Here is a 27936-nt window from a genome sequence, read left to right as displayed (position 1 = left end):
AAAATTTCTCAACCAGAACCAGCAGCAACCAAAACCAGCAGCAACCAGAACCACCAGCAACCAGAACCACCAGCAACCAGAACCACCAGCAACCAAAACCACCAGCAACCAGAACCACCAGCAACCAGAACCACCAGCAACCAGAACCACCAGCCAGCCACGTGCCGAAGAGTCGACGAGGATCTTAACATCAGACTAGAATCACCACTAAATTTTCACACACAAAAACACACACACACACACACACACACACACACACACACACACACACTCTCACAGACTTCTAACTGTAAAAAGGACATCTATTATATAAATAACAAAATTCACTCTATTCTTCACCAGAGCAACGGGGAGTGTGGAAAGGAGGTGAAGAGGCGGGTACAGGCAGGTTGGAATGGGTGGAGAAAAGTGTCAGGTGTGTTGTGCGATAAAAGAGTATCAGCGAGAATGAAAGGAAAGGTGTACAGGACAGTGGTGAGACCAGCGATGCTCTACGGCTTAGAGACAGTGGCGCTGAAGAAAAGACAGGAGGCAGAGTTGGAGGTAGCAGAGCTGAAGATGTTGAGGTTCTCTTTGGGAGTGACAAGGATGGATAGGATTAAGAATGAGTTTATCAGAGGGACAACCCACGTTAGATGTTTTGGAGATAAAGTCAGAGAGGCCAGATTGAGGTGGTTTGGACATGTTCAGAGGAGAGATGGTGAGTATATCGGTAGAAGGATGCAGAGGTTGGAACTGCCAGGCAGGAGGTCTAGAGGAAGACCAAAGAGGAGATTTATGGATGCAGTGAGAGAGGACATGAAGTTAGTTGGTGTGAGAGAAGAGGATGCAGAGGATAGGGTTAGATGGAGGCAGATGATTCGCTGTGGCGACCCCTGAAAGGGAACAGCCCAAAGACAAAGAAGAAGACTCTATTCTTCACTGTTGTTCCATAGTTATGTCACCTGACACGTTACGCTCCTCATCAGTTTTCCTGTGAGTCTGATGAAGAACTGAACCGCGTCACATCTCTTACATCTGCATTCTGTTAGGTGCGTGGTGACCTCAGACCATAGACTCTAGAAAAACACCTGGACAAACCCTCGGGATGAGCTCTGGTCTCCACCGTCCTGGCGGGAGCTGACTCCGCCTACACCCTGCCTAAATGGGCAAATGGGCGGAGCAAATGGAACCCAGCCTTTGGTTGGAACACGCCTACTCACTTCAGTTAGTACAAGCTAGCTAATTTATATACTGCATGATCCGTACCCTTCACACCGCGCCATGTCAGGGTCTACACCAGTTCACCAATTCAGCTAGCGGTTGGACACCTGCAATGCAGCTTCAACTCAAATTATGCACAAATTCATGATGAGTTACATAAATCTTCACCCCTGCACAGCTGTCATGAAAGGAATATCTGGCTACAAAGACCTGTTTTATTTATTTTTCATTAGTTTTTTTGTACCAGGCCGTGAAGACGTTTATTTCTGCTGTAAAGTTCAGCATTTTAACATGAGGCTCTATGGCCTCATGCCCTCTGCCCTCCGGACCTGTCTGACCCATCCTGGTGCCCCGCTTCTGGCTGAAGATCTCGTCACATGGATGCCCCGTGTGTCTCTCTGGGATGCGTCTGGTGTCTGGGAATGATTCTCTCTACCTAGAAAATGGTTCTGGCCTTGACTGGTGTTGGCAGCTGTTTCTCTGGGGACTTGACAGTTCGATAGTTCATGACTGGAACTTCTTACAAGTCTACCTGGGTCTTAAATAACTACCTGGACTCCATATTAACATCAATTAACATCAGCTATTATAGCTGAACTGCCTCCCACCCTACACACTGTATAAATGCAGATCATTTACTGCTTTCTGTTTCACCCAAATGAGGATGGGTTCCCTGTTGAGTCTGGTTCCTCTCAAGGTTTCTTCCTATTACCATCTCAGGGAGTTTTTCCTTGCCACTGTCGCCCTCGGCTTGCTCACCAGGGACAAACTGACCATTTTGATTCATACAAATTCACATTTCATACAAACTTAAATAATTCTTTTGATTGTGTAAAGCTGCTTTGCGGCAATGAAAATTGCTAAAAGCGCTATACAAATAAAATTGAATTGAATATGAGGTGGGAGGGGCTACAACAAGTTCCATATGAGGTGGGAGGGGCTACAACAAGTTCCATATGAGGTGGGAGGGGCTACAACAAGTTCCATATGAGGTGGGAGGGGCTACAACAAGTTTCATATGAGGTGGGAGGGGCTACAACACATTCCATACAAGGTGGGAGGGGCCATATTCTGCTGGGTAAAATGGGCTATAAGGTGTTTTATTTAAAGTGGGAGGGGCTAAATGGGGGTAATTTGAGGTAGAAATGGCACAAATTGACTGGTTTAAGGTGGGAGGGGTTATAATTAAAAAAGGTTTGAGGTGGGTGGAACCCATCCGGCCCGATGTCAATCGGTTTAGATTTTTTAATTAGTTCCCGTCACATTTCCACACCGTTGCCTAGGAGACGCCGCTGCTAGTCGTCGTGATAGGAGACACACCCAGAATTCTGGTTTCTGTAGCTAAACTGTTCTATAGATGGAAGTGAACTGAAACAGATCAATGTGATTTTGAAGTGTCAGTGAAGTCGCAGTTCTGCATCACGGCCCGTGTCAGGGAGAGTTTCTGAACCGAGCTGGAACACGAACGTGCTGCTATTCACAGGAACGTTTTGGAGACTCGCTCATGATGTAACACAGGAAGTGTAGTCTGTGTGTTAGCGTGTTGAGTATTACACACAGTCACTGCTCGAAAGGATGGATTTTTTTTTTCCTAAAAGACTTCACCAGATCTTCACTGGCGCGCTGGTCCATTCAGAACACCTGAGACACTTTAATGTCGTAATAACCCGGTTAGTGGAAGTACTGTTCAGCAGAACACCTGAGCTGATTAAAACAGCTGAGCGAGGTTTCGCTCCAAGGCTCTGTGTGTGTGTGTGTGTGTGTGTGTGTATGAGAGACAGAGAGAGAGGGAAACGTTGCTGTGAGATTTCATCAGCAGGTCCGATCCTGGCTGCGTCTCCTCGACCTGAGTCACGTGAAAATCTGAGTTTAAAACAATCAGACACATCGAAATGTTTTTGTGAATGCAACAATTCCCAGATAAATACCTGAAACATGAGTAACAGGAAGTTATTTCATTCCATTGCCACTCAGTCAGAATAAATACCCACATCACCTTCCTCGCTGTATCCTAGCAACAGGCTCGGCGGGCGGAGGAGGCTGAGGATTTTCACAGTCTTATCCAGACGAGCTCGTCTGTCTGCAGAGACGGCCGACCCACAGTGACCCTCTCATATCTGTCTTTACGCTACCAAACGAGGTGAGAGCTTTTGTGTCTGTACGCCGACGCCTCGAACAACGGAGCGGAAAAGGTGACAAAACGACACGAGGATGTGTTTCGGCTTCAGGGTTTCTGACCTACACAAGTGAAAATCTTACTCGATCAAAACCTGAGCTGCTAGAACGTCATTTCACGGACAACATCAAAACTGATAAACAGACTGATTTCCATAAATATATGACTGTAATGAGACGGAAAGTGCAGCAGTGTAAGAGGAATAAAGCACCCGTGGATGTGATGTTGGGGGAAATAATGAGTTTCATGATGTGAACAGGAACACCACTTCATCACACACTATTTTATTATATCTTCTGTTCTGTTGTCATTTTGGATTTATTAAGTCTTTTTCATTAAGTGTTTTTCAACATATATATGATATAAAGTAATTATCAATAATTACATCTCATGTCTTCCCTTTTAGGTTTTATATAATTTATATAAAAGCAATAAGACATTTAAATAAGGCAGATGATACAGTATTTGCACCCGGACTGGATTAGCCCACGTGGCTATAAGGACTTGTGTGTGTCCGTAACTATTTACACCCAGGTGTCGTGTAGTCCCACCCCGGTCCTATTTGCATCCATTTACATGCACTTTCCATATTACACAGTAGACACGTTTTGATTTGGCGGTGTGAAGACTCTGTTGGTCTACACGTCTGAGTTTATTACTACGGCCTCGGTATGTGCAAGTCACAAAAAACACCCAGAACCCCCACCAACCCTGACCCTCATTTACTGAGTGAATGTATAGCTGCTGTGTGGCTTTTCTCAGCAGGGTGCAAATAGATACTCTGTTTAATTAATTTAGGATAATTAGGAGTTCTATCATTAATCATCAGCCACGAATATGATAACAGTCTCATTATCACACAGACTTTAAATAAAATAAAAAAAAACCTGCAGCAATTAAAACAGGACAAACAAATCAACGGCACCAAACACTTCATCTCCTCCGACACTCGGTGAAGCTCGCATGAAAGAGAAATAACTCCACAGTCCCCCATGAAAGGAGAAGTGGACTGCAGCGAGACAGTCTGCCGTCTCCTCGTGATCCACAGCGCCGAAACTCAAACGCAGCGGACATGAGCTCGCAGTCTCAACGGCTCACCGCACAAGCACATCCTGACCCAGAATCCATCTCTCCCTCACACAGGACACCTTTTTATTGGCGCTGCTCGGCCTCCCAAGATGGCGCACCGTCAGTAAAAGAGCCACGAGGGATCTGGGCAAGGACACAGCGAGCAGATCAAACCCTGCTCCTGTAGATGCTCTCAGTGAGCAGACGCAGCGCTGCAGCCGTACAGTAATGCGCTCCGTCACTAAAGTACATCCTGTTCTCACCATCTCCCGGGTAATTACAGCCGTTTTTACACTTACAGTGGAGAGAAGACACTGAGAAACTGAACAATCACTGGTGTGGGAGCCTCGAGGCCACGTGTTAGAACTTAGATGGGATTTAAATCTACACTACGCTCAGATTTCTTGTGAAATTATTAAAGGTACAGATTTGAGAGATGGAATCAGTCAGGAGAAATGGTTTAATACATTTTTCATGCATAAAGATAACATAAAGAGAAAAAAAGTATGAAACTGAATATAATCCAATTAAAAGGATGATCCGACCCAGGAATGTGATTCACTTGGTATCAATGACTCTGAATATGTGTTTGACTGCTAAGAGTTTTAAAATAAAGAAGAATATTTTATTTAACACCACTGCAATTTAAGCTAAAATGCAAACTCAGGTCTTCTCCATTGTAATTTATTTATTTATTCAACACCAAGGACTGGGTGCCAATCCATCACAAGGCACAAACACACACTCACACACACTACAGACCATTTTGGGAACAGTAATTAGTCTAATGTCCTATCCGTTATCACCCAGATGAGGATGGGTTCCCTGGTGAGTCTGGTTCCTCTCAAGGTTTCTTCCTATTACCATCTCAGGGAGTTTTTCCCTCAGCACCTTCGCCCTCGGCTCATTCATCAGGGACGATCTGATCATTCTGATTCACACACATTTTTCACATTTCATAAAAATTTCCATAATTTTCTTTCGATTGTATAAAGTTGCTTTGCGACAATGACAATTGTTAAAAGCGCTATACAAATAACATTTAATTGAATTGAATGTGCATGTCTTTGGACTGTAAGTGGAAACCGGAGGACCAGGAGGACTCACCAAGCACAGTGAGAACATGCAGACTCCATACACACACAGTCCCAAAGCAAGAATCGAACCCGGACCCTGGAAGTCCAAAGCAACAGTGCTAACCACTAAGCCACCGCAACGCCTCTATAAAGTGTTTTTGTTCTTTTGTTGTTGTTTTTTTTATATTCTCAGAGAAGCTCTTTTAAACCATGCTGAACATTTATCTGCTACTAAACTGGATGCAAATGTAATTGTAGGAATCAACTGTTCTGGGATCTGACTTTAAATTTACCTCTTTGCTGTATCACCTAAAACAGTTTCACCTAAACCTCTGTGTTCCAGTTCATTAAATAACGCTGTCACTTGAGATGATAAACTTCACCCCTCGACCGTGTGATACCAGTACAATCATCTGCACCAGAGGAGGGCAATGAGCAGCATTCATTAGGATTCATGTGAGTTATTACAGGCTGCACCCTGTGTGGGGAGTTTTGACGTTGCTAAAAGTTCCGTCCTCCTCCAGGAACCACACCGAGGCTTCATTTCTGGTGTTTTCTGGATGTGTGTAAATAAAACCTGTACGCCAATTGGCCGAGGATCCTTATGTCACATCTCAGATTGTGATGATCTGTTTCTCCTGCAAATCTTCAGCACCATAAGAAATTAAAATCTCTCAAAATGAGAGTACTTTTTGTACTCTTTAGGGGAAATGGAGGGGTATTCTTATTGTGTATTCATCACTTTTAGGACATTTAATGTGGGTTTATGTAAATAATTTTAAAATCAGAAAACTGACTTATCAAGTCAACGAACCGAATGGATCAACAAAAGATCAATTTAGCTGCACAATCCATTTAATCACACATCTCTAAAATTCACTGAAAACACAAGTGTGGAAGATTTTCAGAATTCTCAGTGGGTTGTGTGATCTCTATTTTCTCCCCACTTTTAAGCAGAACTGAACTTTACCTTGCCCTTTCTCATATCTAGAGTGAACACGTGGATCATGAATCATGGGTAAGTTTAACACTTGCCTGTCTAAGAATTCCTGCATTTTTAGCGAGCCAGCCAGGAGTGTCTAATTACTCTGGGACTTGAAACCAGATCAACAAAAAGCCAGCTTCAGTGTGATGGGACGGCGTCTCATTATGGGCTAAATCACACTGGTGTGTTTAATCTGGCTCGGCGCCATGACGCTGATTTGAGCACACAGCGTTAGCAGAACATCTCCTGGTGTTAGAGGAATATTTACCTTCCAATGTCTCTCCAGTTGAGAGGCACAGTGCGGTGAAATACCTCTCCTAAAATAATCTGCATCTGGTTAATTAGATAATCAGTCCAAATTAGATCAGTCTTCATTTAGCCCCTTTCAAACGAGTGTAAATCCAAATGGCTGAAACTCATTTGGGCTTTAATTCGTCCTGTTAATGAGTGACTTTTTACCAGTGAGGGCACTTAGTAGATTTTTTCAGCAGGGATAAGTCAAATAAAGAAAGGAAAATACTCTGTAATTCTATTCAGCAAAACAAGTACGCACTAAATCGAATGCAAATACAGCAGCAGACGCTGTCTGACACGAGTTCTATTGACTAAAGGACTGAGGGGGAGAACACAGCAGGGTTCTATTCAAACACACTGTGTGTATGTGAAGGAACCGTTCTGAGTCACTGAATTGCAAACCCAAATACTTTGCTGAACTGAATTAGTGCTCAGGTTCTGAATGGACCTAAAGATTAGAACCGTGGGTGAAGAACATCATCTATAAGCAATAAAAGAATTCTGACACCATCGTTATTGTGTTATCGTTGTTCCAAAACCTATTGAATCATTAAGCAGCTCTGATTCTAACGGATTCTCCTGTCCCTGCATGCAGAGACGCAAAAATGACCAAATTCAAAATCAAATTCAAATTTTATTTGTCACATACACAAACATACACAGTACGAAATGTAGTGAAATGACCAGCTGCATCTTTAAAGATGATCAATCTGGCTTCAAATTTCAGCTCTTTACATTCACATCATTCAGTTTTGATTAAAATGGAGAACCTTGGAGGTCTGTTTTTACTGCTGATGGAATTTGCATGTGAAACAACAGCACAAATGAGAGTCTGGTTGTGACACACTGCTCAATCATCCTTCTTGTTAAATTCTAAAAGAATTGAAGATTCTGTCGCTACGCTCCTCAGCTCTAAAATCTCATTTTTTATTTAAGAAAAATGTTTTGAATTTAATGATTATGTCATATCTCAGAGATAGATGGATTGTAAGTTGCCATGTTGACATTAATCTATTCTCCTTCTCTCTCTATTTCTCCGTATCTCTCTATGTCTATTTTCTTCTTTTCTTCCTCTCTTGCACTTGTCATGACTTGTAACGTGCAAGTACATTCTGCAAGCCATCATTGCAATAAAGGTATAACGTTACCAAATCACATCTGCACCGTTCCGTCTCGTCTTCCTGTCTCGAGCAGATTATTTACAGATGCAGCGATTCTGCTGCAGTTCCTCTCTTCGTTTTTAAAGATAAAAGAATTCTGTGTTATACATTTTTGCATTGCTATTTTTTAAACACACATTGTACACACTCCAAAACATTGGACATGCACTGACACACAAACACAAACACACTGACACATGAAAACACAGACAAACTCACACTAACACACTAACGCACCGACGTACACTGACACCCTGACACATCAAACCACTGACACATTGACAAATTCACATTGATGAGCTGACACTAACACACTGACACACTGACACATGAAAACACTGACATAGGGACACTAACACACTGACACATTGGTACACTGACACATTGGTACACTGACACATTGGTACACTGACACACACCCTGACACTAAAACAATGACAAACTCACACTGATGCCGACACTGACACACTGACGCAAAAGCACTCTGACACCCAAATACATTAAAACATTGACACTGACAAACTAGCACTGAAACACTGGTACACTGACACCCTGACACATTAAAACACTGACAATGATAAACTTACACTAACACATTAACACACTGACACACAGTGTTGGGTGTAACGCATTACAAAGTAACGCGTTAAAGTACTCGGATTACTTTTTTGATGTAACGAGTAATCTAACGCGACAAGTACTGAGTTATTTAGGTTTTTTTTTTTTTTTTTATCTAATCCGTTATTCAGACAATTTATGTAATCCGTGAGGCAGACATCAGTAATTCCTAATCCGTTAGTGTGTGTGTGCGTGTGAAAGTCGTCCTACAAGCCCCGCCCATGATAAACCAGATTATGGGCCAAACTTCTCTGAGTGAGTCAAAGGTCTTGACTTAACAACATGCATGAGGAATCACAAAGGAGTTTTCATTTTCTGCAGTGGAAAAGTACTGAACTAGTTACTTTTATCAGAAAGTAACGCTGTAATGTAACTGATTACTTTTTAAAGACAGTAATTTTGTAATGTAATTAGTTACTTTAAAATGTAATGTCCCCCAACACTGCTGACACATGACACACCAACACATGACACACTTACACACTGACACACTAACCCACTGACACTCACACTCACACACTGATATACTAATTCAATGAAACTAACAAAATGAAACAATACTATGGACACAGTGACAAAATATGACACTAACACAAACCCTGGTACTGACACTGACACTATACTGACACTAATTCTATCACTGACACAAACCCTGGTACTGACACTAAGGTCAACACTAACACTGACACTGACCCTACGCTAACACTGACTCTACGCTAACACTGACACTGACCTCACGCTAACACTGACCCTACGCTAACACTGACACTGACCCTATGCTAACACTGACCCTATGCTAACACTGACACTGACCCTACGTTAACACTGACCCGACGCTAACACTGACACTGACCTCACGCTAACACTGACCCTACGCTAACACTGACACTGACCCTACGCTAACACTGATCCTACGCTAACACTGACCCTATGCTAACACTGACACTGACCCTACGCTAACACTGACCCTACGCTAACACTGACACTGACCTCACGCTAACACTGACCCTACGCTAACACTGACACTGACCCTACGCTAACACTGACTCTATGCTAACACTGACACTGACCCTACGCTAACACTGACCGTACGCTAACACTGACACTGACCCTACGCTAACACTAACACTGACCCTACGCTAACACTGACCCTATGCTTACAGTAACACTGACCCTACGCTAACACTGACCCTATGCTAACACTGACCCTATGCTAACACTGACACTGACCCTACGCTAACACTGACCCTACGCTAACACTGATCCTACGCTAACACTGACCCTATGCTAACACTGACACTGACCCTACGCTAACACTGACCCTACGCTAACACTGACCCTATGCTTACAGTAACACTGACCCTACGCTAACACTGACACTAACCCTACGCTAACACTGACCCTATGCTAACACTGACCCTATGCTAACACTGACACTGACCCTACGCTAACACTGACTCTATGCTAACACTGACACTGACCCTACGCTAACACTGACCCTATGCTAACATTGACTCTATGCTAACACTGACTCTACGCTAACACTGACACTGACCCTATGCTAACACTGACCCTACGCTAACACTGACCGTACGCTAACACTGACACTACGCTAACACTAACACTGACCCTACGCTAACACTGACCCTATGCTTACAGTAACACTGACCCTACGCTAACACTGACACTAACCCTACGCTAACACTGACCCTATGCTAACACTGACCCTACGCTAACACTGACACTGACCCTACGCTAACACTGACTCTATGCTAACACTGACACTGACCCTACGCTAACACTGACCCTATGCTAACATTGACTCTATGCTAACACTGACTCTACGCTAACACTGACACTGACCCTATGCTAACACTGACCCTACGCTAACACTGACACTGACCCTACGCTAACACTAACACTGACCCTACGCTAACACTGACCCTATGCTTACAGTAACACTGACCCTACGCTAACACTGACACTAACCCTACGCTAACACTGACCCTATGCTAACACTGACCCTACGCTAACACTGACACTGACCCTACGCTAACACTGACTCTATGCTAACACTGACACTGACCCTACGCTAACACTGACCCTATGCTAACATTGACTCTATGCTAACACTGACTCTACGCTAACACTGACACTGACCCTATGCTAACACTGACCCTACGCTAACACTGACACTGACCCTACGCTAACACTAACACTGACCCTACGCTAACACTGACCCTATGCTTACAGTAACACTGACCCTACGCTAACACTGACACTGACCCTATGCTAACACTGACCCTATGCTAACACTGACCCTACGCTAACACTGACACTGACCCTACGCTAACACTGACTCTATGCTAACACTGACACTGACCCTACGCTAACACTGACCCTATGCTAACATTGACTCTATGCTAACACTGACTCTACGCTAACACTGACACTGACCCTATGCTAACACTGACCCTACGCTAACACTGACACTGACCCTACGCTAACACTGACTGTATGCTAACACTGACACTGACCCTGCGCTAACACTGACCCTACGCTAACACTGACCCTATGCTAACATTGACTCTACGCTAACACTGACTCTACGCTAACACTGACACTGACCCTATGCTAACACTGACCCTATGCTTACAGTAACACTGACCCTACGCTAACACTGACACTAACCCTACGCTAACACTGACCCTATGCTAACACTGACCCTACACTAACACTGACACTGACCCTACGCTAACACTGACTCTATGCTAACACTGACACTGACCCTACGCTAACACTGACCCTATGCTAACATTGACTCTATGCTAACACTGACTCTACGCTAACACTGACACTGACCCTATGCTAACACTGACCCTACGCTAACACTGACACTGACCCTACGCTAACACTAACACTGACCCTACGCTAACACTGACCCTATGCTTACAGTAACACTGACCCTACGCTAACACTGACACTGACCCTATGCTAACACTGACCCTATGCTAACACTGACCCTACGCTAACACTGACACTGACCCTACGCTAACACTGACTCTATGCTAACACTGACACTGACCCTACGCTAACACTGACCCTATGCTAACATTGACTCTATGCTAACACTGACCCTACGCTAACACTGACACTGACCCTACGCTAACACTGACTGTATGCTAACACTGACACTGACCCTGCGCTAACACTGACCCTACGCTAACACTGACCCTATGCTAACATTGACTCTACGCTAATACTGACTCTACGCTAACACTGACACTGACCCTATGCTAACACTGACCCTATGCTTACAGTAACACTGACCCTACGCTAACACTGACACTAACCCTACGCTAACACTGACCCTATGCTAACACTGACCCTACGCTAACACTGACACTGACCCTACGCTAACACTGACTCTATGCTAACACTGACACTGACCCTGCGCTAACACTGACTCTATGCTAACACTGTCACTACACTGACACTCGTTTCAGTCTATTTAAAGGTTTAGTTTTACAATCCTGAGCTGTGCAGTGAGAGTTGATGTTCTCAGGAGTGTCACTCTTCCAGAAATGGGTCAATGTCATCTGAAATAACTTCTGAAAACCACAGAGCTTTCCATCTTTCACTCTGCTGAAAAAACACATCCTCCGCCATGCTTTATTCATGCAGAATTTTTTTAAACCTAAACTATCGTTCTATCGCTCTGTGCTGCAGTGACGGCTCACATTATTACATTACAGCAATCCACTTTTACAAATTAGTCACCTGATACACATCAATAAAGATCTAAACTTAGCATCTGATCAATGCTGTCAGTCTGAGGAACCTGTCGGTGATGGCAGATCAGGAACACCAGGGGTCAGGTTTCACTCACTTTTACCCACAATGCTGTGCAAGAACTAGTGAAGTGGTATCTTTGTTATCCCTCACCTCATCTCTACCTAAAGAGAGCAAAGAGCTTTAGCGTGTCCATCTGTCTCACGTCCTCGTCTGTACTCTCTGCTCAAACAGAGCTTCGACTTTCACACCAACGCCACCGTCAACGTCGTCCCACCCGTCACCTCGGACTGCACCGACTAGCCGTAGAGTTTCTGCCGTAATACATAAGCACAATGAGATGGTGCAGTGCATTCTGGGACTTTGCCTCCAACATTTGCTCCAATGTCATCGCTACATCTACACTGCGGTTGTGTTTTTAGAAACTAAGAATCAAAAACCTGTTAAAAATCATTTAAAGGAATATACAACAAAAACTAATGTCACTTATGTTTGAGATTACGGGACACTTTTTTATATAAACTGCACAGTAACTGGCAGGAGGAATAACACTGAGACCAGTTGACATCAGAGCGACACAGAACCACTAACTTCATAAAAAATACATCAACAATCAAGAAATGAACACAAATTACTAAACACAACACAGATATTTCTAACTAAAAACAAACAGTTTGATTGCAAAATGAAATACAAGACATTTTCGGACACACAAGGTTGTATCTCTCTCGTGTAATTAATTTGAAGATTGCTATATACTCTTCTTTTCCATGACACTCTAGAAATGCACAAGTGCTTGTGAGATACACACTCTGTGTGTGGGAAGCTGTTGTGTTCGCTACGCCCTGTTCTCCAATCAGGATTTCTAAACTCTTCTAAACCTTACAGGAGCACAGACGTGTACGCGGTCGGTTAATGCACACACACAGACGTTATACGGTGTGTCCCTGTACTACGATGGCGTCTCCAGCTACTGCCGTGAACCTGAAGCTGGTAGAGGACGTAACCTGAAGGTTTTGTGTTGTTTATAATGTTTCTCATGATCTTCCACAAAATTTGTAATTAAAATGTCTTGTGTGAAAAAAAGCTCAACCCTACTTTACTTGTTCTGAGCTGCTGAATAAAGCATGAGTTTATTATATCTTATAATAAAACTCTCCCAACATATTATTGATAGTAAACTGCAGACTTAAATACCCACAGACGCACCTGCAGGCTGAGTGATCCAGTGTGACTAAACAAAATCCACACTGATATAACCACAACACTTTTTATTATATATTACATAATATATTTTATATATATATATTTTATATATATATTATTTAAAAAATGAGTTTTTGACATTTTGCCGTATTTCAGGGTGAAGTTCCCATTAACTCCTAACTGTCTGGACCAGACAACAGGAGCGAGGACAATCATGAATAATCACAGCTCCGTACTGCACTCGTCATTAGTGTTTACGTCTCTCTCTCGTCAGTCATGTTAAAAACACGCCCCCAAGGCCACTTTGCTCTGCCCTTTACTACAATTCAGAAACAAAACAATGCAAAATTTACAGCACCATCAAATATTTCCACTATGAAAAAATAGAAAGCTGAAATAAAACGAGTAAATCTGATTTTGAGAATATCCAGTCTGTGAAAAGTGTCCCTAACAACGCGGACTATAATGACCGTGTGGGGGTCAGTGAGACGCCCGAATAGCTACAGAAACGCCACACAGACCGCTGGGGAGAAATAAAGCAGAAAGTTTTGCACCCTTGTTTATTTGCACATGTAAGACAGATTGTCTTGTTTGTAAGAGGATCACAAAGAAAGAAAAGAAGTGCGGTGTTCACTGAAACCCGCGGGTCCCGACACGCCGCGGCATTCCACACGTTCTGCATACCGCTCTGACGCATCGAAGCCTTCCGGCAGTCAGAACCTGTAACAACCAGCGACTGTCTCCGGGCCGGCTGTAACACGATCAGCACACAAATCCCGTGCTCTTACAGGGGATTAAATTAACCCTACCAAGGGCACTTACCTTGTACACTTGGCCGTACGTTCCATTTCCCACAAGCTCCACCAGCTCAAAGATTCCCGCAGGGTCCTGAGGAGAGAAAAAACATAAAATACATAAAATACACACAGATTAGCTGCTATTATCTTTCTCACCAGAGTATCAAGAGAGATTAGTGCATAATCTGTAACAGTAAACACACACACACACACACACACACAGCCCAGCGTGTGTAGTGATCACTTCAAATTAGAATAATAAAGCATATGTAAAAAAAACATTACAATTTAATAAATCTCTTAAATTTAATCTTTAATCTACATCACAAACATTATGTAAATAATAAAAAATGTGTGTGTGTGTGTGTGTGTGTGTGTGTGTGTGTGTGTGTGTGTGGTTATGTTGTAGGAAAATAAGCAATGAAAAGATGGTGTGATGAAGCAGAGGTCGTGCTGCTGATTGATGTTGATTAGTTTCCTACAACAACTCGTCCCGAAGTCTTTTCAGTTTCTCATAACACAGTCAGGAAACAACCCGTGTCCTTCGCTCCTAGAAGAACTTCAAGCTCTTGAAGTTTCTCTGAGGGAACGCTTAACAACACACACGTGCTCACGGCAGGATGATGACGAAGTGGAGCGTCTTCAAAAAGCAAAGCTCCCGAGGTTTCATTACATCTTTTATCAGAACAACAGAGTCGAGGAACTCAGGGAGAAAATGTGTTTTTACTAATTATTTAAATGTTTTGTCACCAAGATTTACTAATAAATGAGGATCAACTTTACACTTAAACACATGGACACAACATCACTGCTGCTGTCACACACATCCTCACACACACACACACACACACACACATCCTCACACATACACACACACACACACACACACACACACACTCACACTCACACACACACATCCTCACACATCCACACACACACACACACACTCACTCACACACACACATCCTCACACATCCACACACACACACACACACACACACACACTCACTCACACACACACATCCTCACACATCCACACACACACACACACACACACACATCCACACACACACACACACACACACACACACACACATACTCACACACACACACACACACACACACATCCTCACACACACACACACACACACACACACACACGCACACACACACACACACACACACACACGCACTCACACACGCACGCACACACACACACACCCTCACACACACACACTCACACACACACATCCACACACACACACACACATCCACACACACACACACATCCACACACACACACACACACATACACACACACATCCTCACACACACACACACATACACACACACACACACACACACACACACACACACATCCACACACACACACACACACACATCCACACACACACATACACACACACATCCTCACACACACACACACACATCCACACACACACACACACACACACACACACACACACACATCCACACACACACACACACACACACACACACACACACACACACACACACATCCTCACACACACACACATCCACACACACACACACACACACACATCTTGACATATTATACTCCACGCTTTAGTCATGCTGCTCTTAAACCTTTGGTTGTGTACAAAAGCTTTGGGAGGCGACCTGGTGACATCACAAAACTGTTCCTGAGAACATTCACGGTGAAACCATGAGCATTAGCGGCTTTAAGCTAGCGGGGTTTCATCCAAGCTGAGAAACTATCAGGTGATTATAAATAAAGCAGCTGCTGCAGTTTGAATAAAGATTAAATGTAAATCAGGAGACGTCAAATAAGACATCAAAGCCTGAGGTCCAAATAAAGCTCGAGGTGAAACAGTCACATCGTTTGCATGGAAGCGAACCTCGAAGGTTCTACAGCTGACAGCCGTGTAGCGTGAACTTCATGAAAATCAGCCGATACGTTACGCAACGCTGAGAAAGAAGAAACACAACATTTTCAAAATCCCTCACCAGCTGTCAATCATGTCACACTTGCTTTTTTTTTATCTTCAAAAACTTCATCTAATGAAGGACAAAATGAAAGATCTCAGCAGAACAATGAGAGGAGAAGACATGTGGAGCTTCTCAATGAGGAAACAGGAAACCACAATAAATCAGACAAAACGAAAGCTTCCTTCATGCACAGCTGACAGGTGCCTCAGGACGTGAAAGCAAAAATGCTGACATGAAACGAAAAAAAAAAAACCTCAAAAGACACTGAGATAAACACGAGTTCCTGTACACTAACGTTAGCATGCGACTCTGGACTCTGTGAAGGTGGAGCTGAGCAAGCTCGGATTCCTTTAAACCAAGTGTGACTTCTAACACCAAGCTGAGGAGCACGTGTGAGAGGATCACACAGAACCTTTAAAGCTTCCCTTATCAGAGAGACAGATGTGGAACTGATTAGGGCGTGGAGTTAAAACGTTTTATCTTAAAAATGAGTGCTGAAAGCAATGAAGAAACACCGCTGCACTGGCAGAAAAACAAAACATTAAAGCCTCATTTAGTTTGAACCTCCACAAGAACCTTCTAGAGGGTTCCAGTTCAGATTTAGAGTTCAGGTGGTACCCCATTGAGAAGCGTGACAACAGCAGGAACCACTGAGAAAACATTACTGATGGATTTGTTAATCAGGGCTGGAGAAATGATAAAACAATAGAACACTGACGCTGTGATCGGCTCCGTTACGACACACGTTTAAGATATCAATTAAATGATGAAATTTCTGCAGAATGAAAGTGATGGACATTTACAGAAGACTCTATACTGCAGTAAAACATGCGTAAAACATGTCACCTCCGTGGCCGAGGTGGTCGAGGTTCACACATTCAGCGAGTGGAACGCCTGATCACTGAAAATCAACACACACAAAATCAACACACACCTATTCACCAACACCACTTGCACATTACAAAAGCTGGGCTGGGAGTTATTGCTGCGTCCCCTGTACAGTCCTGACATCACTCCAAGACATTTCCACTTGTTTGGGCCATAACAGGAGCTCCTGGGAGGCCGGCGTTTCAGACATGAATCAGGCAGTCCGATCATGGTTCAGGCGTACTGGGAACACTATCTACCTTGATGGTGTCCAAGCACTAGTCTATATCTAAAGATTATATAGAGAACTGTGTTCTGTTATTCTGTACAATCCCTCCCCATATGAATGGATGATTTTTATTATTAGGGCCCAAGCACTATAGGGTGCTCAGGACCTTCTTGTTTTCCTAAGGATTTTTTTCAACCTTTTGGGCTTTTTGCAAGGCAGGTTGGATTCTGCTGCCATTAGGATGTCTGAGAGTTTCATGGCCCTACTCGAGATTTTTCTGCATGGCTCATACACACTTTTACGTATGCACACGAAAGTCGGTACACATTGAGAGCTCCTTGTACTTTCGCACTGCATGTTCTGGGCTCAACTCAACAGGAGACCAGTTATTTTGCAAAAATGCACCCGATGGATTTTAATCTACTCTTCCTAGGGAATTTATACGATCGGCACCAAAGACATCGAGGAAGCAAAATTGCAGAGAGATTTTTGATATCTTATCTTAGCTGTGATGAAGCCTTAAACTTGATAATGATTAATAACTTTCTATTGAGTGACATTATATTGAGTGACGAGTTCAGTGACATCACATTGAGGAACATCATAGTGTGAGACTTATTTTCCAGCATCTGTGGCCTATTGTACACACGTACACATCACAAATGTTAACACTCACACACACACATGCATGCACACACACACACACACACTCATACATCACACACATGCACACATACATACACTCACATTACAAATATTAACACTCTCAACTCACACAGACACACACACATGCACACGCACGCATGTACACACTCATATACACACACGTGCACACGTGCACACGCACATACACACAAATAAACACATACATACACACAAATTACAAATGTTAACACTCTCATACTCAACACACACACACTAACACACTCAACAAATATTTAGGCCCTAAACTGACATCAGCCCTATATAGTGTCTGAAATGTGCAAGTCGTGTAGTGCACTCAGGCGGCGATGGCTTTTTGTAGGTCTTAACACACTCTAATAACACACAGGTTGTGCGGTGGATCCGGGGTGGCGATGGCACAGTGTGCTTGGGCCCGTCATCGCTGCTTGCAACTATTTTCATTACTATTTCACTATCTTCCTGACGCAGCTCCCACTGATCATGCTTGGGTCCATCCAGTGGCTGGGCTTTGGGTGGGAATTGAACCTGAGCCTTGTAAAATGTACAGTGGTGAGGTTTTTTACTTAATATTTATAAGAGTCTCAGGTGTAAGCAAGCACTCACCCAGGTTATGTTTTCTATTTAAATTGACTGACTGAGCAGAGAGACAGAGAGAGGGAGAGAGGGAGAGACAGAGAGACAGAGAGGGAGAGAGACAGAGAGGGAGAGAGACAGAGAGAGGGAGAGACAGAGAGACAGAGAGGGAGAGAGACAGAGAGAGGGAGAGAGGGAGAGACAGAGAGACAGAGAGGGAGAGAGACAGAGAGGGAGAGAGACAGAGAGACAGAGAGAGGGAGAGACAGAGAGACAGAGAGGGAGAGAGACAGAGAGGGAGAGAGACAGAGAGACAGAGAGAGGGAGAGACAGAGAGACAGAGAGGGAGAGAGACAGAGAGACAGAGAGAGGGAGAGACAGAGAGACAGAGAGAGGGAGAGACAGAGACAGAGAGACAGAGAGAGGGAGAGACAGAGAGGGAGAGAGACAGAGAGGGAGAGAGACAGAGAGACAGAGAGAGGGAGAGAGAGGGAGAGAGACAGAGAGAGGGAGAGAGACAGAGAGAGACAGAGAGAGGGAGAGAGACAGAGAGAGGGAGAGAGACAGAGAGGGAGAGAGACAGAGAGACAGAGAGAGGGAGAGAGAGGGAGAGAGACAGAGAGAGGGAGAGAGACAGAGAGGGAGAGAGACAGAGAGACAGAGAGAGACAGAGAGAGGGAGAGAGACAGAGAGGGAGAGAGACAGAGAGGGAGAGAGACAGAGAGAGGGAGAAAGTAATGATTTTCTAAAGAACCTGAATAAATATTACAACTTCTGTAGCGGTTTATTAAACCAGCTAATCTCTGACCTGGCTATATTTGACCAAAATACATCTGATCATAAATATTAACAATAATGTTAATGTTGATCATTTATTAATGTTAATGATTAATATGTTTATTTTGCGTCACAGTATGGTAAGAGATGGTGTGTGATTGTGTGAGTGGTTTTGTTTTGATTCTCCGACATCCTGACTGTTCAGACGACTGACACCGTCTCCACCTGACTGGTTTCTGCTCCTTCACCACATCACCAGCTCAGTTCTCACTAACATTTCTGCGAATCTGAACCAGAACTCAAGCCGTGACCTGCACACGACCCTCCATCACTCACATCCTGTTAGAGAACATGGACGGCTGCCATGTGTGAGCATCTGCTGTGTGCTTGTGGGCAGGATTACAGCAGCGTGAGGTTTCTCTTCTCACGCCGTGTGAAAACTCACCGTGCAGGAACGACACAAACCGAAAGAGGAGAGAAACTTCAGCTGCATTTACACAGAGACGACTGCAGAGGCTCGCACCGTGTCCCGCCCATACAGCCTCCTGCTCGCACCGCAGCGCGCCCCGCCCATACAGCCTCCCGCTCGCACCGTGTCCCGCCCATACAGCCTCCCGCTCGCACCGCGCCCCGCCCATACAGCCTCCCGCTCGCGCCGCGCCCCGCCCATACAGCCTCCCGCTCGCACCGCGCCCCGCCCATACAGCCTCCCGCTCGCACCGCGCCCCGCCCATACAGCCTCCCGCTCGCAGCGCGCCCGGCCCATACAGCCTCCCGCTCGCACCGCGTCCCGCCCATACAGCCTCCCGCTCGTACCGTGTCCCGCCCATACAGCCTCCCGCTCGCACCGCGCCCCGCCCATACAGCCTCCCGCTCGCACCACGCCCCGCCCGTACAGCCTCCCGCTCGTACCGTGCCCCGCCCATACAGCCTCCTGATCGCACTGCACTCAGCCCATACCGCACCCCACTCGCACCGTGCCCCGCCTACAGCAGATGAGTCCCAGAACGGTCTGGAGCTGCCATAGGTCACACGCCAGTCCTGACAAGCCTCCTCCATTACACACGAATAACAGCAGAACTTAGAGAAGGCATCCAGGTCCAAGGTCCAAAGGCTGGGAGCAGAGGAACAAATACACACTCTCTGTCTCACACACACACACACACACACACACACACACACACTGCTGCTGAGATGTTCTGATGGACAGACTCTCATCACTTGGAGATTTATGATGATGGAGCCCTGATGATGATCCACTTACTGTCCTTCACACACACACACACACACACACACACACACCGGTGTTTAATCTACAAAGTTATAGAGTTTTAATTAATAATTCATGTTTGTTTATGAGATCTGTTAAAAAAAAAACATTTTATCAGGTTTCATCTGTTACTCAGTGTCAAACCTGCTGAAATCTAACCTTATTGTTTATAATTTATTATTATATTATATACATATTAACAAACAATGAACTCTAAGAGTACAGTATGTGTGCCAGTACTTATTTATCATCTTAAAACTATTAAAAAGATAATTTAATTATTGACAAACGAGATAAATCCCTGACTGTATAAGACCTGTAATTAATTGCACAGGTTCATGAAATGATTTTGATTTTCATGGGATTAATTAATAATAAAATTCTTTCTACGATAAAAGTTATTCATAGCATTATTACATTTTTTACCATTTTTCTTTATTTCTTTTAATTTTATTTGCACTTTGATGTTAATTGGAAATGGATGAAACGTAAAACAGAATGTTTATTATAACAGTTGAGTATATTTTTACTCTTAGTAATATTATAACTTATTTCTTTATTTTAAATAATAATTATAATTTAACACAGCTGACTTGCTCCACTTTGCGCAGATTAAATCTATCACATCAGGTTTATTTATATTCCGCTCTCCGTGAGGAGAGACTCGCACCGTACGTGTGAAACGTCTTCCTCCGACAGCGCCGTGCCGAAAAAATAACAAACAAATCACAGATGTTAATCTACAACTCATTTATTAAATCCACCTTTTCTAAAATAATCAATAAAGTCGTCAGTCTGAAAGATTAAACAGTCGGAGACGTGTCACGCGGAGTATTGTTATTAAACATCGCCCAAAATACAGTTTTATGACTCACGAATTTAACCGCGTCATTTTAAAATGTCAGCTGTGCAGAAATATGAACTGCAGCTCCGTCTGTAAATAACAGGAGCATCACTTCGGTTCCCTGCGCTTCTGCTCCCGCAGCGTGGAGCTCAGAGACTCCATCAGACTTTAAAGAGTTTATAAAAGTTAACAGAGATTGAACTTAAATGATTCTTAGCGTTGGACTACACTGTAAAAACAAATAAATTAATTAATTAATAAAAACACTTTCATGCTGAATCTTTGGTGGAGGCAACAGTGCACGCTTAGAGGAACCCCTGAAGAACCTTTGCTCTAACTGCATATCATCAAGCTATTGAGAAAAGACACACACTTCCCTAATTTACACACACACACACACACACACACACACACACACACACACACAAACACACACACTTTTTAACTGTAAAAGACATTGTTCTTTATATTTCTGAGAGGAAACTCCTTCTTGTAAGGTTCTACACAGAACATAAAGGTCCCAGTCCACGTGCAGTAATACTGAAATGAACTAAACAATAAACTGAGCTTAATGACGATATAGTAACTGAATGAATGAAAGTCATGGTGACGTTGCAGGAAAGCGCTGAGGGCCAGGATGGTGTGATGAAGCCGAGTTACTGTAACCACCATGATGTTTATTATTGTCCTACAACAGCAGGTCCTCAGGTTCCTGTTAAATACTCGTTCCCTCACCCATCTCTCTCTCTCTCTCCCTCTCTCTCTCTCTCTCCAAAGAAAATCGCAGCTTGTCATGTGACTGAGAAACCACAGAGAAGTGTAAACTCCTCTGTCCTGAAGACGTGTTAAAACTTAGCGTTCCAGTTTTACGCTCTGAGTGTTATAGCGCGCTGACACTGGAGACTCCTTCCACATCAACACACTTCTCCTTACGGGTAAAAAAGAGCCTGCATGCAGATCTTCTGCTACAGAAGGTTCGTTAACACCTTCACAACCCGGAATTCTACAAACACACATTAATCATCCTTTAGCTCTTCCTGTGCTGTAGATGTGAAGCGTGTTGTTCATTCCAGCTTCATAAGAACCCTGAACACGTCGGTGACAGACACGCGGTGACAGACACGCGGTGACAGACGCTCGCTCAGGCTCAGGCATGCTGGGAAACGACTTCAGATCAGCAGCTTCGCATTCTCGAGCTCTCAGTGTGGAAGAGCGCAGCAGAGCTCTGACCTACTGTCATGAGCCAGGGGGCAACGACGAGCCCAGACCTGCTGTGGGAACACTTCTGCATCAGCGGGAAGACATGCGGAAGCTTTATAACTGAAAAGTTTTCTAAAAGGAGAAAGGCGTTTATTTATTATCAACACCATCATCTGAAGGTTACTGAAGTCAGCACACAGTCTGTTAGCATGTGGCCGTCATCCAGAAGAACACCAGAACATCATCATCCTCATCCTCATCCTCATTAGGACACACGGGGAAGAAAAGAGAGAGGGGGGGAGAGGGGGGGGAGAGAGGGGACCTGAAAAGGAGAAATAGTTCGTTTTCTCTGAGTCACACAAACAAACACGGCTCCCTAATCGCTGGTCCCAAAATAAATCTGATGATCTGTCAGGAGGAATTCAGAAGCGACCGCAGCAGCACATTAGGGTCTTACACCTCCACGCCTCCGCTGCTGTCGCTTCCTCTCGGCTCTTCTCCGCTCGGGAAGATCCGGCTCTGTGTAAATCAGTTCCGCCGTGTCCTGTCACTGACGTCGTCCTTCACTCACACCTCCTGTGGACCCTCGACATGCCGAACTCGGGGCGTCCGCGCGCTCGACCCCGCTCCTGCCTAGCGCACGACGTCCAGAAGATTTTCTCCAGAGTTCACACTGATGCCTGATACACACTAATCACTTACACCCCATAATCACCACGCTTAACGAGCACTAGGAGAAGACAGCGAGCGTGGGAATGAATCTAACAGGAGTCCTAAATGTCAGGAAAATACTGCTGCACGAACACTTGTAATTAGCGCATAATTATCAGATTAAACACCGGTTCAAACACAACAAACACTCGTTATTCAGCAGCACACAGAACAGCACTTGATCCAGCGCTACAGTTTCTTTCGTTATTCAGTTACTTCGAGTCGCTGCAATTTAACAGACAGATTGTCTATTACTCTGGATTTCCGCTTTCACACCGCAGAACTGTAGCATGTGTACCAGTCAAAGGTTTGGACACATTTTGTTTTCAACATTGTATATCATATAATACTGAAGATGTTGAAATCATGACAGAAGAAATATGGAATTATGGAGGTAACAAAAACATCTTAAATAACCCAGAATATATTTTAGATCTTTGATAAGTAACCACCTTTTGCTTTGATGCCAGCTTTATACACGCAGTCTCTGTAGATGTTGAATTACGTCTGCCACATGAACTCTGAGAAGCTTTTATGTCTGCTCTAATCTGAGATGTCAATCAGCTGGTCATTCTAATAAACTTATCCTCTGCAGCACAGGTAGCTCTTGTTCTTCCTTTCCTTTGGATTGTTTTGACGCCTGCACTTGAATACACATTGAAAGTTCTTAAGATTTTTCAGATTGACGGACATTTATTACTTAAAGTAATTAAACTTTATTTAATTGTAAACCGTTTACTGCATGATTCCATACATGTTTATAGTCTGGATGTCTTCAGTATTTACGTACATGTTAAAAATATTATAAATAAAGAAAAATAAATAAAAACCACTGGATTGTGTCCAGCCTGACTGAGACTGGTAGTGTAGTTATAGCGTGTGCTAGTCACGGCCTGGCCAGACTCGCTCCGAGCGCTGGGTGTTGTAAAGCAGGTGTGGTCCTATTACTGTCGTATAATAGCCTTTGTTGGAGACAAACAATATCATCTCTAAGAGAATGATTTCACATCATTGTTACAGCATGTACAGAAATGCAACGCTAACAACGCTACAGTAAATTCTAAAGAAGTGCTACGATATAACTGAATTTCTCAAGCACAAAGATCAGACAAGGAAAAAATGGAGTATAAAACGAAGGCTGTAGTGGCATCGCTGCTCAAATCCATGCAAGCGAAAACGTGAGGCACAGATACGCTTCCCCAGTGAGACGAGAGAGTGCACACGGCACTGCGTGACCTAATTTCACTCACAAGGGACCCTAGAAAGGCAACGAGCCCATGGGCAGGCATGAGGAAGAGCTCGGCTTGCCAATGGGTGTGGTGACGATGTGAATACAGCATCCGACACGGATGAATTCTTAAGATGAGCGGAAAATATTTTAGAGCTTGACAGATGCTAAAACACCAGGTGCTCAAGGACGTCTATGAATCCCAACCGGAGCCGCGGGATCGGAGATTCTCTAAAACATAGGAGCAGCTTTCATTCAGACATGACCCGTATGACTCGTCTGATCTGACTCCATCTTAAAGATACGGAGAGTCAACACGAGAAGAAGGAACACAACCAGGAAGGAACGAGAGCGCAGCAGTGGATAACAGTGATTAGAATATCCACATGCAGGCGGAGCGTCTGCTCTCAGATGACACCTCGGTTCAGTTCAAGCCCAGACATGCTGGAGGCGAGGCGAGGCGAGGCGAGGTGCTGCAGGTGGGATTTCGCTGCATTACTGTCATGTCCACGTCTCACCAGGGGCACCGTGATGACGAGGCGGGAAACGTGGAGACGACACCGAGCACCCTGAGTGAGACATGTCAGGGGGATAGTGAGGGGTTTGTCCTGTCAGGGGGCAGAAATACCTGCTGACATTCATGTTCTTCTCTCTCTCTCTCTCTCACACACACACACACACACACACACAGCTGAGAACACTGTGGATGCAAAGCCACTGACATGAAGATCAGAAGCAGGGGAACAAAAGAGCAGAAGCACCGAAGCTCAGTTCTACACTAATTCCAGAGAAAACCGTGCTGCTGTTTCACACACACACACACACACACACACGGAGCGAGAGAGACATGAAATGGCGGATTGCGCAATAAATACACTCAACCACACCGTTATAAGCATTTTACAGAGGCTTACACACACACACACACACACACACTCTTCAGGGGATTTAGCACGCAGGTGCCTTCTGTGGTGGTTTTGTGAAATTTCACCGAATTTCTGTGACATGAATAATAATAATAATAATAATAATAATAATAATAAACAAATTATTAATATTTCTGCATGTGTACACACACACACACAGCCCGGAGCTCTCTCTCACTCACACACACACTCACACACACACACACGGTTCAGGTCCAGCCCAGGAGCTCCGGGTCCGAACCAGCGCTGACATGAGGGATCACTGCACGCGCCGCCGCTCTGATCGGAAGAACTGATGTTACACTGTAGCGCGAGATCAAAGTCACACACACACACACACACACACACACACACTGTACTGTCCTGACGCTAAGATTAGAGGATGATGATGATGATGATGATGATGATTAAACCCTCACACCTCCGAGGACAATCAGAGGCCTGCGCTCGCGCTCGCGCCACCCGTGCAGCAGAACCCGATCAGCGCGCGCGCAGGTGCACGGAACCCGTTACCGGTCAGACCCGCACTCTACCGACCAGAACCTGAACACAAGGAGCGGTCCGGCCCGGGTTACTCACCCGCAGAGCCGACAGGTCGATCTCATCCAGGCTGCGGGCCGGAGAGTCGCTCGCCATCATGATCCCGCGCGGGTACCGTCACCGAAACACTGCAGAGAGAAACCCAGAGAGCCCGGGGTCGGAACCTGCATGTGGAGCTGGAGCGATCCCGGACCCGAACCCGAACCCGATCCCGATCCCGAACCCTCAGACTCAGCAGCAGCAGCAGCAGCACATCAGTCTCTCTCTCTCTCTCTCCGTCTCTCTCTCTCTCTCTCTCTCTCGGTTCCCCGGATGATGCCTGCAGTCCCCCGGTTTCCTCTCCGCTAACACACGAACCCTCAGCAGCTCGAGCGGTTCCGGTGCTACATCGGATCGGGATCTTCTTTCTTGCTTTTTTTTTTTTTTTTTGTGCGAACGTGAAACGAACTGGAGCGCGCGGCCGCGCAAATCAGCTCGCGGTGAAACGGCGTCAATCAGCGCGCGCAACCGGGAGTGGCTGGGCAGAGGGGCGGGGCTTAAGGGCTTACACACACGCCCATCATCCGCTCTCTCTCTCTCACACACACACACACACACACACACACACTTGGCACATGCGCATCGCACGCACAGGGTGCACTTACAGTAGCAGGCTGCAAAACTTCCTGTGGGTGTTATTTCGTGATAGTGTCTGTGTGTGTGTGTGTGTGTGTGTGTGTGCGTGTGTGTGTGTTATCGCCTCAAAAAGTCAGTTCTCAGATTTCCGCATCTATAAATACCATAAAATAGATCCTCTCCTTAAACAGCTGTCATAATATCTTCATTTCCAGTTTTTCTGTCTCACTCCTCCCTCACTGCTGTCTCACTTCTCTCTCACTGCTGTCTCACTTCTCTCTCATTGCTGTCTTACTGCTGTCTGACTTCTCTCTCATTGCTGTCTGACTTCTCTCTCATTGCTGTCTCACTTCTCTCTCAATTCTCTCTCACTCCTCTCTCACTGCTGTCTCATTGCTGTCTCACTTCCCTCTCATTGCTGTCTTACTGCTGTCTCACTTCTCTCTCATTACTGTCTCACTTCTCTCTCAATTCTCTCTCACTCCTCTCTCACTTCTCTCTCATTGCTGTCTTACTTCCTTCTCACTTATCTCTCACTGCTGTCTCACTTCTATCTCTTTTCTCTCTCATTGCTGTCTCACTGGGTGTTGGTTTTTCTTTCCACCTTTATATTATCATATTTTCAAAACCATAATTTGCAAAACCTCATGATATGGACAAAATGTGGAGAAAGGTGTGTGTGTGTGTGCGTGTGTGCGTGCCTGCAGGGTTGAAGTGTACATACACAGGCTGGAAGCAGAGCACAGTGTTAATGTAGGCCGCTGTGTTCTCAGTGTGTGTTAGAACAGAAGGAGAGAGGGAGAGCCAGGACCTGGGGGAGCCAGATCTGTAAAAAACGGACTAAGGATCTCTTCAGTCTCCAGTGGATCTTATTGATCTTCAGGAACATATTGACCATCTCGATCGCAGGATCCAGTCGAGGCAGGATTATTAGTTTTTGATTTTTATTAGTCTTTCACAGGATTATTCATTTGCATTTAGGCAATGCTCTTATCCAGAGTGACTTAGAAAAGTGCTTTAAGTTTCTATTTACATGTAAAACTTGTTTTTAATTCATTTTGTCTTTACACAAATTACTTTGGATATTATTAATCTGTCATACATA

The 27936-nt window shown here is 44.6% G+C and overlaps 1 protein-coding gene across 5 annotated transcripts in view; it reads right to left on the bottom strand.

Annotated features, from left to right (window-relative positions):
* The window catches only part of tnikb (TRAF2 and NCK interacting kinase b), an 80614-nt gene extending 53861 nt beyond the window's left edge, over positions 1–26753 (bottom strand). For 2 of the 5 annotated variants that reach the window (XM_053487963.1, XM_053487965.1), the window contains exons 1-2: positions 26256–26753; positions 14401–14466 (exon numbers count right to left, since the gene is read on the bottom strand). In XM_053487963.1, the coding sequence (XP_053343938.1) occupies positions 14401–14466; positions 26256–26315 (126 nt within the window). In that variant the 5' untranslated portion in view covers positions 26316–26753. The remainder of the gene's footprint in view (positions 1–14400; positions 14467–26255) is intronic. The other 3 variants (XM_053487964.1, XM_053487966.1, XM_053487967.1) reach the window with 3 other exon arrangements.
* Between the last annotated feature and the right edge of the window lie 1183 nt (positions 26754–27936).

The sequence above is a fragment of the Clarias gariepinus genome, chromosome 26, assembly GCF_024256425.1.
Source record: "Clarias gariepinus isolate MV-2021 ecotype Netherlands chromosome 26, CGAR_prim_01v2, whole genome shotgun sequence".
NCBI classification, from domain to species: Eukaryota; Metazoa; Chordata; class Actinopteri; order Siluriformes; family Clariidae; genus Clarias; species Clarias gariepinus.
Note: the sequence above shows the minus strand (reverse complement) of the source record. Positions and strands in the feature narration are given on the sequence as shown.